The 14,108-nt window shown below is 37.0% G+C and overlaps 1 protein-coding gene across 2 annotated transcripts in view; it reads left to right on the forward strand.

Moving 5' to 3' along the window:
• LOC115971016 (protein TIC236, chloroplastic) overlaps window positions 1-14,108 on the forward strand; it is a 55,153-nt gene that overhangs the window by 35,119 nt on the left and 5,926 nt on the right. For both annotated transcript variants that reach the window (XM_031090679.1, XM_031090681.1), the window contains exons 12-18: window positions 3,535-3,705; window positions 3,828-3,887; window positions 8,712-8,834; window positions 9,868-10,143; window positions 11,511-11,576; window positions 11,761-11,892; window positions 13,170-13,991. In XM_031090679.1, the coding sequence (XP_030946539.1) occupies window positions 3,535-3,705; window positions 3,828-3,887; window positions 8,712-8,834; window positions 9,868-10,143; window positions 11,511-11,576; window positions 11,761-11,892; window positions 13,170-13,991 (1,650 nt within the window). The remainder of the gene's footprint in view (window positions 1-3,534; window positions 3,706-3,827; window positions 3,888-8,711; window positions 8,835-9,867; window positions 10,144-11,510; window positions 11,577-11,760; window positions 11,893-13,169; window positions 13,992-14,108) is intronic.

The raw sequence follows: 14,108 nt of genomic DNA on the forward strand, positions 1-14,108 counted from the left end.
AAAGAATTATTGGGGGCTTTAGAGGTTTTAGACGCAAAGGAAGGGGTTCTTGGTCTTACTGAGACGGAGAGAGTGGAGAGAAATTAAGCGAGGTCGCAAGTTGAGTTGCTTCTTTCTCTAGAGGAGATTTCGTGGAGACAGAAATCGAAGATGTTGTGCATTAAGATGGGAGATAATAATACTAAGTTCTTTCATAAGATGGCTAATTCTCATAGAAGGTCTAACCACTTAAGTTTCTTAGAAGTGGACGGGGTGATCTATGAGGACGGAGCAGAAATTGCTGCTCAGGTAGTTCAATTCTATAAAACCCTTTATCAAGAGTTTGAGGAGTGGAGACCTTTTATGGAAGGTCTGGAGTTTGATCAAATAGGGGAGTCGGAGAGAGGTTGGTTGGAGAGGAGGTTTGAGAAAGATGAGATTCTTTCAGTGGTTAGAGATATGGAAGGGGATAAAGCCCCAGGTCCAGATGGTTTTTCTATGGCTTTTTTCCATCATTGCTGGAGGGTAGAAAAAAGAGATGTTTTGGCAGTCTTTGAAGAGTTCCATCAGCATTGTAAGTTTGAGAAATCTCTTAATGCTACCTTTATAGCTTTGATTCCTAAGAAGAATGGTGTCTCCAACATTCGTGATTTCAGACCTATTAGTTTGGTGGGGAGTTTATATAAAATTTTGGCCAAGGTTTTGGCTAATAGATTGAAAATGGTGTTAGATCAATTGATATCTGAATCTCAAAATAGTTTTGTGGGAGGTAGGCAAATCCTTGATTCAGTTCTCATTGCCAATGAGTGTGTTGATAGTAGATTGAAGAGTAAGATTCCGGGGGTGATTTGTAAGTTAGATATTGAGAAAGCTTATGATAATGTGAATTGAGAGGCGCTTCTGAAGTTGTTGAAGAAAATGGGCTTTGGGGAGAAATGGTGTAGCTGGATTCGTACTTGTATCTCGACAGTGTAGTTCTCAGTTTTGGTTAATGGGTCTCTAACTGATTTCTTTGGTAGTTCTAGAGGATTGAGACAAGGTGATCCGCTGTCTCCCTTGTTATTTTTAGTTATGATGGAGGTGTTTAGTAAGATGGTGAAGAGAATGGAGGGGGCAAGTTTACTTAGTGGCTTTAAGGCGGATGGTAGGAGGGGTTGAGGGGAATGCATTTCCCACTTGCTGTTTGCAGATGATACTATTTTGTTTTGCGATGCAGAGGTGGAGCAAATCCTTCATGTTCGACTGTTGCTTCTTGGTTTTCAGGCTGTGACTGTTTTGAAGGTTAACGTAGCTAAAAGTGAGATTGTTCCTATAGGGGAGGTAAATAATATGTAGGCTTTGGCAGAGTTTTTGGGTTGTAGGATTGGGGCCATGCCAATGACGTATCTTGGTATGCCGCTGGGAGCGTCCCATAAATCCCCTTTTATTTGGAACCCTATTTTGGAGAAAATTAAACAGAAGTTGGCAAGGTGGAAGAAGTTGTATTTATCTAAAGGTGGTAGGTTGACACTGCTTAAAAGTGCACTATCTAGTCTTCCCACCTATTTCTTATCTTTGTTCACCATTCCTACACATGTGGCCAACAAAATTGAGAAGCTACAAAGGGACTTCCTGTGGGGTGATTCTAAGACACATTTATTGAGTTGGGATAAGGTATGTTTGCCTATTGCTAACGGTGGTTTGGGTATTAGGAAGCTGACCACTTTCAATAAAGCCTTATTGGGAAAGTGGCTTTGACGTTTTGGGAAAGAGGAGAATAGGCTTTGGAGGAGGGTGGTAGCTTTGAAATTTGGGGAAGAATGGGCGGGGTGGACCTCTAAGTTGGGAAGGGGTGTTCATGGGTATGGTTTGTGGAGAAGTATCCGGATGGGTTGGGAAGTTTTTAACAAATATGTCCAGTATAAGGTTGGGGTGGGGGATAGAGTGAAATTTTGGTCAGACAGGTGGTGCGGAGATCTTCCTCTCCTTTTGGCTTTTCCAACCTTGTACAATTTTGCTGCAAACAAAGAGGCATCCGTAGAATCATCTCTGATATGTCAAGGAGCAGGGGATGGGAGAACTTGGGATGTTTGTTTCATTCGGGATCCTAATGATTGGGAGGCAGATGTGGTGGATGATTTCTTTCGATTCTTGGCTTCCTATTTACCTTCTGTGACTGATGGTGATCGTTTGAGATGGATCTTGACAAAAAATGGAGATTTCACTATCCGCTCGTATTATCATAAGTTACATGGCTCTTCTTCCATTGCTTTTCCTTGGAAAGGTATTTGGAAGGTTAAGGCTCCTCGGCGTGTCTCTTTCTTTGTTTGGATAGCCGCTTGGAATAAGATCCTCACGGGAGATATCTTGAGTCTCAGGGGCTTTGATTTTGTTGACTGGTGCATTATGTGTCGTTGCTGCGGTGAGACAGTGGATCATTTGTTGTTACATTGTGAAAAGGTTTATCGGCTATGGTGTTTTGTCTTTAGGACTTTTGGGATTTCTTGGGTTCCCTCGCGTACGGTGCAAGATTGTCTGTTTAGTTGGTGGAATTGGTTGGGGAAGCATTCATCTAACATTTGGAATCTAGTTCTGTTGTGTTTGATGTGGTGCATTTGGAGGGAACGCAATAGGCGGACATTTGAGGATCTGGATAGATCTGAAGACCAACTGCTTGCTCTCTTCGCTGGTTCCCTTTTTGATTGGGCTAGGGCTTGGGGACTCACTTCTAGTGACTCTATTCCTTTTTTACTTAGCTCTCTTCTTCTCTGTAGTTAATGCTTTTTTTGTTTTTCTTTTTGTTTCTTCGTTTTTGTACTTTTGTTTTGCTGGTGTTTTTTTGCATCTAGCAGTTTTTTGAATATATTTTTCTTACCTATCAAAAAAAAAAGTTAAGAATGAGAGATTGAACCATAACATCTCGGAAGCAGTAGGAGCCAGAGCTTGATACTTAGCTTTGACACTAGAATGGGCAACAATATTCCGCTTTTTACTGTGCCAAGTAATAAGACTACCTCCAGCAAAGATACAAAAGCCATAAATGGACTGTCTATCATAAAAACTACCAGCCCAATCAACATCACTAAAACCTATCCTCATCCAAAAGTGCTCTTCAGCTAATGCAAGATACGACAAATAGCTCCATATTGAGGTTGACAGGGAGCATGCATATACTGACTGATCACACCAACTGCATAGGTAATATCAGGATGAGTTACTATTAGGTAAATCAACTTTCTAACCATTTGTCGGTTGCGACCAACACTGAGAAACAGATCAGCTTGCTTGCCATCAAGTTTAATAGTAGAGTCCATAGGAGTATCATTAGGTTGAGCACCCAAGAGACTAGTCTTAGACAGAAGATCAAGGATGTATTTACTTCTATTTTTACTATGGATTGTGATTTATTGTGCTTAACAAGGCTAATGTGTTAACTTGTTTACATGAAATATACTAATGAGAGAGGTCAGGTATTATTAGTCATGGACCTACTCTTTTAATTCTACATAATTTTCTCTGTTCCTGTTTTACTTTCAATAGTTGTTCTGAAATCTTAGCTCTGTCTATGTAATGCAGTTGGATGCCACAGGCAGGCCGGATGAAAGTCTCACAGTAGAGTTTGTAGGGCCATTGCAGCCTGGTAGTGAAGATAATCCGCAAAATGGAAAATTACTGTCTTTTTCCCTTCAGAAAGGACAACTAAGAGCTAATGTTTGTTTTCGACCACTACATTCTGCTAATTTGGAGGTGCCTCTAGTTTTTTTCCTCTATGGGAAGCTTTATATTGTGTGCAGTGTGCTTATTTAAAAGCAGCAATAGTTTGAAAATGAGTAATTTCTTTTTCATGACTTTGTGTGAGGTGGTTGTAGGTACGGAATTTGCCTCTTGACGAATTGGAGCTAGCTTCACTGCGGGGAACAATACAAAGAGTAATTGGTGTTCTTTATTTATATCATTTTTGTGGATAAATATCTACCTTTTTCTATTCAATGCTAAGTTCTTATTTGATTCCATTGTTCCCTGTGTCTCATCCCTCCTTGATTGTCTTTAGTGTGCATGAAAAATCATTTTGAGGTGGGCCTACCACTCAACAATATTCCACATTTGTACTGGGATTTTTTTCTTTACTGGCGGTAGAGAGCAATTAGACAAAAGGAAAAAAGGAGAGGAGGGGGGGGGGGGTTTGCAGGACTGGATCTCAAGGTCTAATTACTTTTGTGCAACATTATATGTTCTGGCTCTTATAAGTATTTTCTAATTTGGCTATAGGCCCGTGATATTTTGATTAAATTTGTAATGCTGCCTTCTGGAAGAAATTCTTTGCTTCCCTTTATATGGATCAGATTTTTCTTGCTGTTTAAACAGTTTATTCTAGTGACTTGGTGGCTTAGGCTTGTGTGAATGAATACAGTTTTTATTTCTTCTTCTTTTAAGTTGGCTAATTTCATGATGTTTAGGATTGGCTACCATCTGAACATAAACAGGATCTTGTAAAGGTCTTTACTTATCAAGAGAAAGTAAATTTAGGGGTGGAGAGGAGAGACAATGGTGACATGGTTAGTATACAGCCAGTAAGAGGAGTTGTCCTAACAACTTTTTTTTGTCTAAATTACAAACTACACCCTTTGATGCAGGACTGTTAAGAAAGTTCAGCACTATACTAGGTTTCTTGATGAATTCTTGAATAAGGAGTGATGTTTAAAAGTTTAGGTTAGAAGAGAATGAATGTTGACGGCTGTTTGGGGCTGAAACAGGGGATAAACAGAAAATAACATAAATAACACTGGGCAATCACACCTAGATCTTCCTAAGCATCACACCTAGGGTTCCTTGGCATCACACCTCGGAGAAGTTTACATCACACAAACAAAGCTTAAAATCAGCTATTGAATTTTATTAATCAATCACAATATTCTAAAATAACATGACCACAAAAGAGCCTTTATATAGAGGCTATAGTTATCCTTTTCCTAGTAGGACTTGGACTCTAATTAACCTATTCCTAGAACGAATAGGAATACTAATAATAATTAAATAAAAGACTTAATAATACGTAAACATAAAATAAGACTCCTGGGACTTTGGTACACCCAAGGACATCCCATTCCAGATTTCTAGAAATTACCAAATTGCCCTTATTCTAATAGAACTTAATTAAAACTGATCCAGAAGCTTCTCAACCTAAAAGACTCAATACTGATAGATTGGAGCGTATTCAGAGGAACTTTTTATGGGGATCTTCAGAGGAGTGTTTCAAATATCCATTGGTGGCTTGGGAGAAGGTGTGTTTACCGATAGTTTTGGGTGGTTTGGGGATCAGAAAGTTAGTGCATTTTAATAAAGTCTTGTTAGGGAAATGATTATGGAGATTTGGGCGAGAAGGCACTCATCTTTGGAGGAGGGTTATTGCATCTAAATATGGTGAGAGTCAAGGGGGGTGGAATACTAAAATATGTAGAAGGGCCCACGGATGTGGTCCATGGCGTGGTATTCATGATGGTTGGGAGAGTTTCTCCAACCATGTGACCTTAGTGGTGGGGTATGGCTCTCGTATTCTCTTTTGGCATGATAAGTGGGTTGGAGATAACTCACTTAAAAGGCTCTATCCTTAGTTGTATGTGTGTTCTAATGACAAGGAAGCTTGCATTTCTGACGTTTTATGCTACCAGGAGGGTGGTAGCAATAGTATCTGGAATTTGAGATTTCATAGGGATTTTCATGAAAGGGAATTAGGGGCTGCCTTCTCTTTCCTTGAGTTCATTCAATCTCGGATCCCTAGGGGTGGTGGGAATGACACTTCTTATTGGTGTCTTAAAGGGAATGGCATGTTTGATACCCGGTCCTATTACAATATTATTAGGGGTGCAGCTGCTTCTAATTTTCCGTGGAAGGGTGTTTGGAAAGCTAAGATTCTTAGGAGGGTGGCATTTTTTGTGTGGACAGCGGTTTATGGGCAGATTCTTACATTGGATAATCTTATGCTTAGGGGGCGCATTTTGGTGAATAGGTGTTGTATGTGCCATCGGAATGAGGAAACGGTGGATCATCTTCTCCTCCATTGTCCGGTAGCTCATTCTCTGTGGGTTTATATGTTTCAGATTTTTGGGACACATTGGGTCATGCCAGGCTCTATGGAAAACTTGGTGTATTGTTGGAGTTTTTGGCTGGGAAAATTTAATTTAGATATATGGAATATGGTTCCTGACTGTTTGATGTGGATTGTTTGGACGGAAAGAAATTGACGCTCTTTTGAGGATACCGAAAAATCCTTGGTTCAATTACAAGCTCTTTACCAGAAGACTTTATTTGATTGGTCTAGGTGTTGGGGCTTTTCGGAATGCTCCACTATCTTAGAGTTTATTTCTTCTCTTAGTATTGCTCTTTAAGTTTTTTCTTATTCTTTGTTGTTGTTTTTCCTTGTGTTCACCATCATGAACACCTTGTATTGGCTTTCATCTGTTTTTTAGTTTGTTTTATTAATATTCTTATAACCTATAAAAAAAAACATCAAAACTAGACCACAATTCTTGAATCTTTGTAGATTTAATCTTCTTTTTCCTTGAGCTCTTCCTTGTCTTCATCACCCTCTTAACTTTGGTCAATTTTTAAGCCAGTCCTCGAATTTACTCCCCCCCCCCCCGGCGCATGCGCACGTCGTCCCAATTCACTCCTTTAACTTCATCTGTTTTCAATTTAGTCATTCTGTCTACTTTTATCTAAATTTTGCCATTAAAGCTCATAAAATGACACAGTTTTTTATTTTTGTTTCAAAGTTACCCCTACTCTTTTTTTCTTCTTTTTCTCCCCAGACACCCACTAGCTCTTCCTTTACTTTGCTCCTCCACCCGTCCCTTTTCCTCTGCCCTCCCTCTGTAGATCTCTTCATTTTTTTTTTTTTTTTTCCTTTTTAAAACTCAATGGATCCAAAGTCAAGAAGCTTGAGGTTGAGATTGGCGGGGAAGCAAAACTTTGGGATGGTGGAGATCGGCGGAAGAGCAAAGATTTTTTTTTTTTGTTTGGGGGGGGGGGGGTGCTAGCCGAATTGGCCAGAGCTGATGAACTTGGCAATAGTGGTGACAACGGAGGGCAAAAGTCTAAAGAGATTCTGTGAGTAGCTTTATCGAAGAAGCTAGGTAAAAATTGGGCACAGTCAATCAAGCATTGCTTGAGAAGTGGCTATGGAGATTCTCGCAAGAAAATAATCACTTATGGAAAAGATTGGTGAGGGTAAGGAAGAGGGATGTTAGGTCTCAAATCTAGTTTGTACAACACATGGGATGGAGTCTGGAAGGCCATTAGAGGAGGGTGGGATTCATTAAGTTGATTTGTTGGCTTTAAAATGGGAGAGGTGGAAGAGTTAGATTTTGGCACAGGCATGATGTTTGGTGCACTAATAATAACTTGGCATCCTTTTTTGCTAATCTATTTCAGCTTTCAGTTAATAAAGATGCTTGAGTAAACTAGTGCATAGAGTTGACTAATGGAGGGGTTCAGGGAATCAAGTTTTTGTGAGGCTTGCTCAGATCTGGGAATTGGAATCTATTACTATTTTTTTTTAAGGTGCTGTATTCTACCTTGATTAGTGTGGGCTGAGAGGGTCAGGTCCTTGGGAAATTAAGCAAAGATGGGTGCTTTGGCGTTTGTTTGTATTTTGAGGCTTTAAGAAGGAATGGTGTTTCTGACCCTTGTAAGACAATATAAAGGTTAAAGGCTCCTTTGAGGCTGGCTTTCTTTTTATGGACAGTTTGGAAAGATATTCACAATAGACAATCTTGTAAATTGAGGTATGTTTATTGTGAATCAATGTGCTATGTGCAAAGAGAATGGGTAGAAAATTGTTCGTCTGTTATTGCATTGCCTGATGGTGAGGGAATTATGGACTTTTATATTTGAGGTGTTTGGTGTGAAATGTGTGATGCCTAAATAAGTTAGAGTGTTTCAATGCTGGCGCGGAAGACCTAAATACAGTTTGGAATGTAGCTACATTGTGATATGGGAGATATGGAGAGACAGGGATAGTTGGATTTTTACAGGAAAAGAGGTGGGTGTTGAGAGGGTGAAATCCAAGTTTGTTGGGACTCATTTTACTTGGTTTTCCTTGGATGGGGGCAGACCTTTGGTTTTATGTGATTCATTGACTTATGGTATTGTATACTTGATTTGAAGGGGTTGGTATGGGTATGCAGCTGATATAATTCATATTACTCTTATTGTACCCTATGTAATTTTTGTTTTTACTACAATTGACATAAAAAAAAAAAAAAAAAAAAAAATCTTGTTTGCGACATAGTTTTTAATCATAACTCCCTGGTAATTATAGGGAAAATATAACTGAAAAAGCTCTCTTGAACCATTTTTTCTTTCTTATTCCTGGAATTTCAAATTTTTATTCACTTTTTTTTATGCATTCTCTGGATTTTTTTTTAATGCAATTTCTGGCAATTATGTCAATGGTGATATGCTGTTTCTTCTTTCCATGCTATTATATTTATATGTGAAAATTTGAAAAGAAAATCTGCCTTTTGTTATTCACTGGAATCTTAATCTGACTGAAGCTTCATGATGATTAGTTTTTAGATGTCAGTAGTAATCTTTTTTCCTGATTTCTAGCGTTTCTCTTATACACTTCCTGTGTACTTGGATTCTCATTTTTCTGTTTTAATGAAATTTTCTGTTATTCATAAAAAAAAGTTGTCAGTAGCAATTTAAATTTGAGATTGTTACTCATCCTGTTGCTGGTTCTATACTTTCAGGCAGAAATTCAGCTTAACCTTCAGAAGAGAAGAGGTCATGGAGTTTTATCTGTGCTTCAGCCAAAATTCAGTGGTGTGCTAGGTGAAGCCCTAGATGTGGCTGCCAGATGGAGTGGGGATGTTGTGAGTACTTACGCTATAGTTTTTACCTTGAATCTATCCTTTTGGCAGGTTCATTGGTTGAGAAATTTAAAACGATCATCTCAAGTGTTTCCTATTATGAGCTTAATTAGTTGCTATCACCAGTGACAATGGTGATAGCAATAATATATCATATAATATATCATCACTATTATTGTACTGTAATAAGGTTGACATAATGTTGGCTCACTTCATAATAGCTTCAGCTTCTTCTCCACCAACTATTTTTATGTAAAGTTATTGAATATCATACTTTATAGGATTTGCCTTAATTGTCTTAAACTCTTCCTTCCAAATGCCAATATGATTATATAGAGGAAGATACAAAAGAGAAATTGTGATAGCGGTGAAACAGGATATCAAAATTTGAGATATCTGGTACTTAAAAAAAAAAAAAAAGAGATATCCATCTGTTTTCCAATCTCTAATCCCTGGAAGTAACAGAAGTAAAAGAAGGAGGCTGTCGTTCAAACAATTGGTATCAAAGATCTATCTAATCTCAATTCTTAAAATACAAAAGTAGGCCTAGATCGCATTGGTCAGTATTGTTTGTGGTAGTAATTGTGTTGGTCGGTACTATTTACATTCTACCACATTTGTACCTGAGTCTTCCAAACAGAACACATGCTCTACCTCCTACGTGTTTTTATTTTTTATTTTTTTATTTTTTATGTTTTTAGCTCTTTTGATATCTTAAATGCTTTTCCACCCATTATTTTCAAAATTATTTTAGATTATATTGCTAAAATATTGGTAAATCTGTTTATTGTCAATTTTCAAAAGCTTATTTTTCCAAAAACAATATTGTTGTTATTGTTTTCTAATTTTTAGGATATGAGAATTATTCCTCAGATCACTTTATAAAAAATTTCTGAAACAAAGTTATGGCTATATGTTGCTGCAAAATAATTATATTATTTTCATTTGTTATGAGCTTCAGTATCTATATCAGTAATTTTATTTTTATAATTACAGCATTATGAATGAAATGTTTGATGTTGTACTTGTTGAATAGATCACTGTTGAGAAAACTGTTCTGGAACTAAGCAGTAGCCGTTATGAGCTTCAAGGTGAATATGTCTTGCCTGGTACCCGAGATCGAAGCCCTGCTGGCAAAGAAAGGGGTGGCTTGCTCAAAAGGGCAATGGCTGGGAATCTGGGTAGTGTCATATCTTCTATGGGAAGGTGGAGAATGAGACTTGAAGTTCCTAGAGCTGAGGTTGCTGAGATGCTTCCACTTGCCAGACTTCTTTCTCGAAGCACAGATCCTGCTGTTCATTCCAGATCAAAGGTTGTATTCCACTTAAATTTGTTGGAGATGAATGTATATCATCAAAATAATCTGGGTGTAGTTTAGTAGCATATGGTTGCTTGAAATTGACTTTAACTCTCTAGGATCGGAAGTTAGCTTTAGCACAAAATTGATATGGGTAATATTACCAAGCAAGGATGAGTACTGTTATTCTCCATCACATTGGTTTATTACAAATTCCCCTACTCTGCAACATTGTCCCTCGGGAGAATATGTGGAAGCATCAAATGAATAGATCGTTCACACTTCTGTAACTTAGTAAAATCTATGTTTAGTTTGCTATAGCATTGTGTTTCAGATTGTTAGAATTATGGTGAAGTAATTAAAATTCACTATTTCCTAATAGTTTTAGGTTTTGGGACAATTGGTAATTTAACATGGTATCAAAGCAGGAGATCTTGAGTTAATCATTGTCTTCACTCTACCTCTCATTTATAATGTTAAATTCCTATGTGTTGGGCCCCCACTTATTAAGAGGAAGTTTAGGCCCACATGTGAGGGGAAGTATTGGAATTATGGTTAAGTGATTAAAATTCACAATTTCGTAACAGTTTAAACTTTTGGGATAGTCGGTAATTTAACACAGATGACCATGTTGTACTGTACAGATGAGCTGTGTCTGCACATTGGGATGGATTATGAAATTTTTTTTCTTTTTCCTTTTTACATTACTCAACTAAGTCTTGATCCCTATTAATGTGTAAGCATGAAATTTTTATTTTATTTTATTTTTATCTCTTTCCTTTTGTCCTTTCTTTGTTTTTCAGCTTAATAAAAAATTAGGGGAAAGAAGATATATATATATATATATATATATGTATGTATGTAACTGTAATATGTACATTCTGAGTGTGTTAGGTTGTAGTTATTTTAGGAAGGATGGAAAAGAGTGGGAAAAAAGGGGGAGAGAAAGGAGTATTTTCGCATGTTTGGTAGGAGAGAAAAGAGGATGGAAAATGGGGTGGGGTTTTATTCTTTCCTAGCCCACTAAACTTAATCCCTCCAAATTGAGAGGAAAATATGGGTGAGACAGACAATGACTATTTTGCCCTTCATTTGAAAAAAAAAAAAAAAAAAATTGATTCTTATATAATTGGAATATAATAGTAAATTGCTTCAAATAACTATTTCTTTCCTCCCATTTTTCTTCCCTACCAAATAAAGGAAAGATACAGTAAGTTTCCGTCCTCTTACTATTTAATCCTTCCTACCAAACACATAGGACCATACTTCCACTTATTCATCATTCACTGAGATATTTGTAGTTTTGCTTGCTATAAATAATAATTCTTTAGTATTATAAAGAGAAGAGAATACTGATTATGCATGTCTATGACTGAATGCAGGATCTCTTTCTTCAGAGTTTGCAGTCAGTGGGATTATATACTGACACTGTTAATCAATTGCTTGAGGTACTCTGTTGATCAAAAACCATATGTTCATTTATTATCAAAATACAATATTTTATGCCTCTGACTTGGTGCTTCAGGATCTAATTTGTTCCTTTACCTTCTTATTGGTAATAAGATGAACCGCATTGAAGGTGCCTGAGGCTCAAAGTGTTTTGTTATTTTAAGGGCTGTATTAATATTTCAGGTTATACGGGGGCATTACACTTCTTCAGATGAAGTTATTCTTGAAGACTTAAGTCTTCCAGGTTTAGCAGAACTTAAAGGTCGCTGGCATGGCTCTCTTGATGCAAGTGGTGGAGGCAATGGGGACACAATGGTAGATATCTTTAGCTCCTTGCATACCATAGCCATAGACGTATTTGTTGAAAGAGGCCAATGGTTAAATGTGGATTACTATACTGACAAAAATACATTACCATCTAGACCATTGGATGTTGGGTTGCATAAAAACTTGTGCTTGGAATAATGAGTTTCTTTTGTAAACTTCTCATTTTGCAGCCACCAAAAATGTTACTCATTAATACACTTATACATTACCATCTAGACCATTGGATGTTGGGTTGCATAAAAACTTGTGCTTGGAATAATGAGTTTCTTTTGTAAACTTCTCATTTTGCAGCCACCAAAAATGTTACTCATTAATACACTTATCTAACCTGAAGGAAAAAATAATTATTTGATTTGCAAACATGTTGATGTGGGACAAGATATGGGGTTTAATTTTTATCATTTGTTAGTTTTTGAATTTTTATTCAATTGTCATTATTTTAGTATTTAGGATTTTATTTCCTTGATTTTAGGTGTGTATTTAAGGATTTCCTAGTAAAATTAGGGTCTTATTATGGTAGGGTATCAATTAGGATCAATTGGAAAATTTTTATTTGGAATTAAGTTTTCTGAGGCATTTAAATAGGTCTGCAATAGGTAAAACGAAAATTAGACTTCAAAATATCAATAATATTTTCCAGAGAGGTTTTCTCTATTTTTTTGGTGGATTCCAGGTTTTCCTTGTGGATTCAAGGAACCCTTTATGAATTTAAGGGTTTCATTAAGCTAGAACAAGATCAAGCCCCTTACTACATTTCCGTTCTGCATCACGTCTTAAAATTCACCCATTTTTTTTGGTAATTTACCTTATGAAATCAGATTTTTGAATATTAAATGTATAGGTATTATGACTCTTACTTTTTCCTTCTACCCTACATTTCGATTTGACGAATGTGTGAGATTGTGTATCTGTTTGTTTGTGTGTTTGTGTGTTTGTGCATGTGTCTCTGCAATCCATGATTTACATGTCTGAAGTTTACCATTCTGCCATATACATACTTGCATTTTGAGTATTAGATTTTTATGTATCTTTGATATGAAAAAGTTCTTTTAAGTTCTAAGGTGGCCTATTGGATCTCTAAGGCTCCTTTGGGGATTATTTTCACGTATTTTTTTACACTTTGGAGCACCATTGAAAAAAGGTTTCTATGAGTATTTATATTTTTTGGTTAAGATAATTTTCATTTCATCACTGCCATTAATTTTTTCTGGACTTTGCTTCCAATTTTGTCTTCTGATAATTGGCTCTCTTGTTTTCATTCTCAGGCAGAATTTGACTTTCATGGGGAGGATTGGGAGTGGGGTACCTATAAAACTCAGCGTGTTTTGGCAGGTGGTGCATACAGCAATGATGATGGTTTGCGCCTGGACAGAATTTTCATTCAGAAGGATAATGCCACAATCCATGCTGATGGAACTTTGTTAGGGCCTAAAACCAATCTTCATTTTGCTGTTCTAAATTTTCCTGTTAGTCTAGTCCCTACATTGGTTCAGGTCATTGAATCCTCAGCTACTGATGCTGTTCATTCTTTGCGGCAATTGATAGCACCAATTAGGGGTATATTGCACATGGAAGGAGATCTTAGAGGGAGTCTTGCAAAACCAGAATGTGATGTGCAAGTCAGGCTCCTTGATGGTGCCATTGGGGGCATTGATTTGGGACGAGCTGAAATTGTTGCTTCCCTAACCTCAACCAGTCGTTTTCTATTCAATGCAAAATTGGAACCTATCATTCAAAATGGTCATGTGCACATTCAAGGAAGTGTCCCTGTTTCTTTCCAAAATAATATATTACTAGAAGAAGATATTGAAACAGATAAAAGTGGATCAGCTTGGATCCCTGGTTGGTCAAAAGAGAAGGGTACAGGGTCTGCTGATGAAGCCAGTGAAAAGAAAGTTTCTAGAGATAGAAATGAAGAAGGTTGGGATACTCAATTGACAGAAAGCCTTAAAGGTTTAAACTGGAACATTTTAGATGTAGGAGAGGTTAGAGTTGATGCGGATATTAAAGATGGGGGCATGATGTTGTTAACAGCTTTGTCTCCTTATGCTAACTGGCTTCATGGCAATGCTGAAATTATGCTCCAGGTGGGCCAAGTAAAAAATATTCTGCATTGGCTCATTTATATATATATATATATATATATATAAGCTCATACTTGCAATAATTTTTTTTTTTTTTTTTTTTGAGGTAAAATTGCAATT

Source organism: Quercus lobata, chromosome 12, assembly GCF_001633185.2.
Source record: "Quercus lobata isolate SW786 chromosome 12, ValleyOak3.0 Primary Assembly, whole genome shotgun sequence".
NCBI classification, from domain to species: domain Eukaryota; kingdom Viridiplantae; phylum Streptophyta; class Magnoliopsida; order Fagales; family Fagaceae; genus Quercus; species Quercus lobata.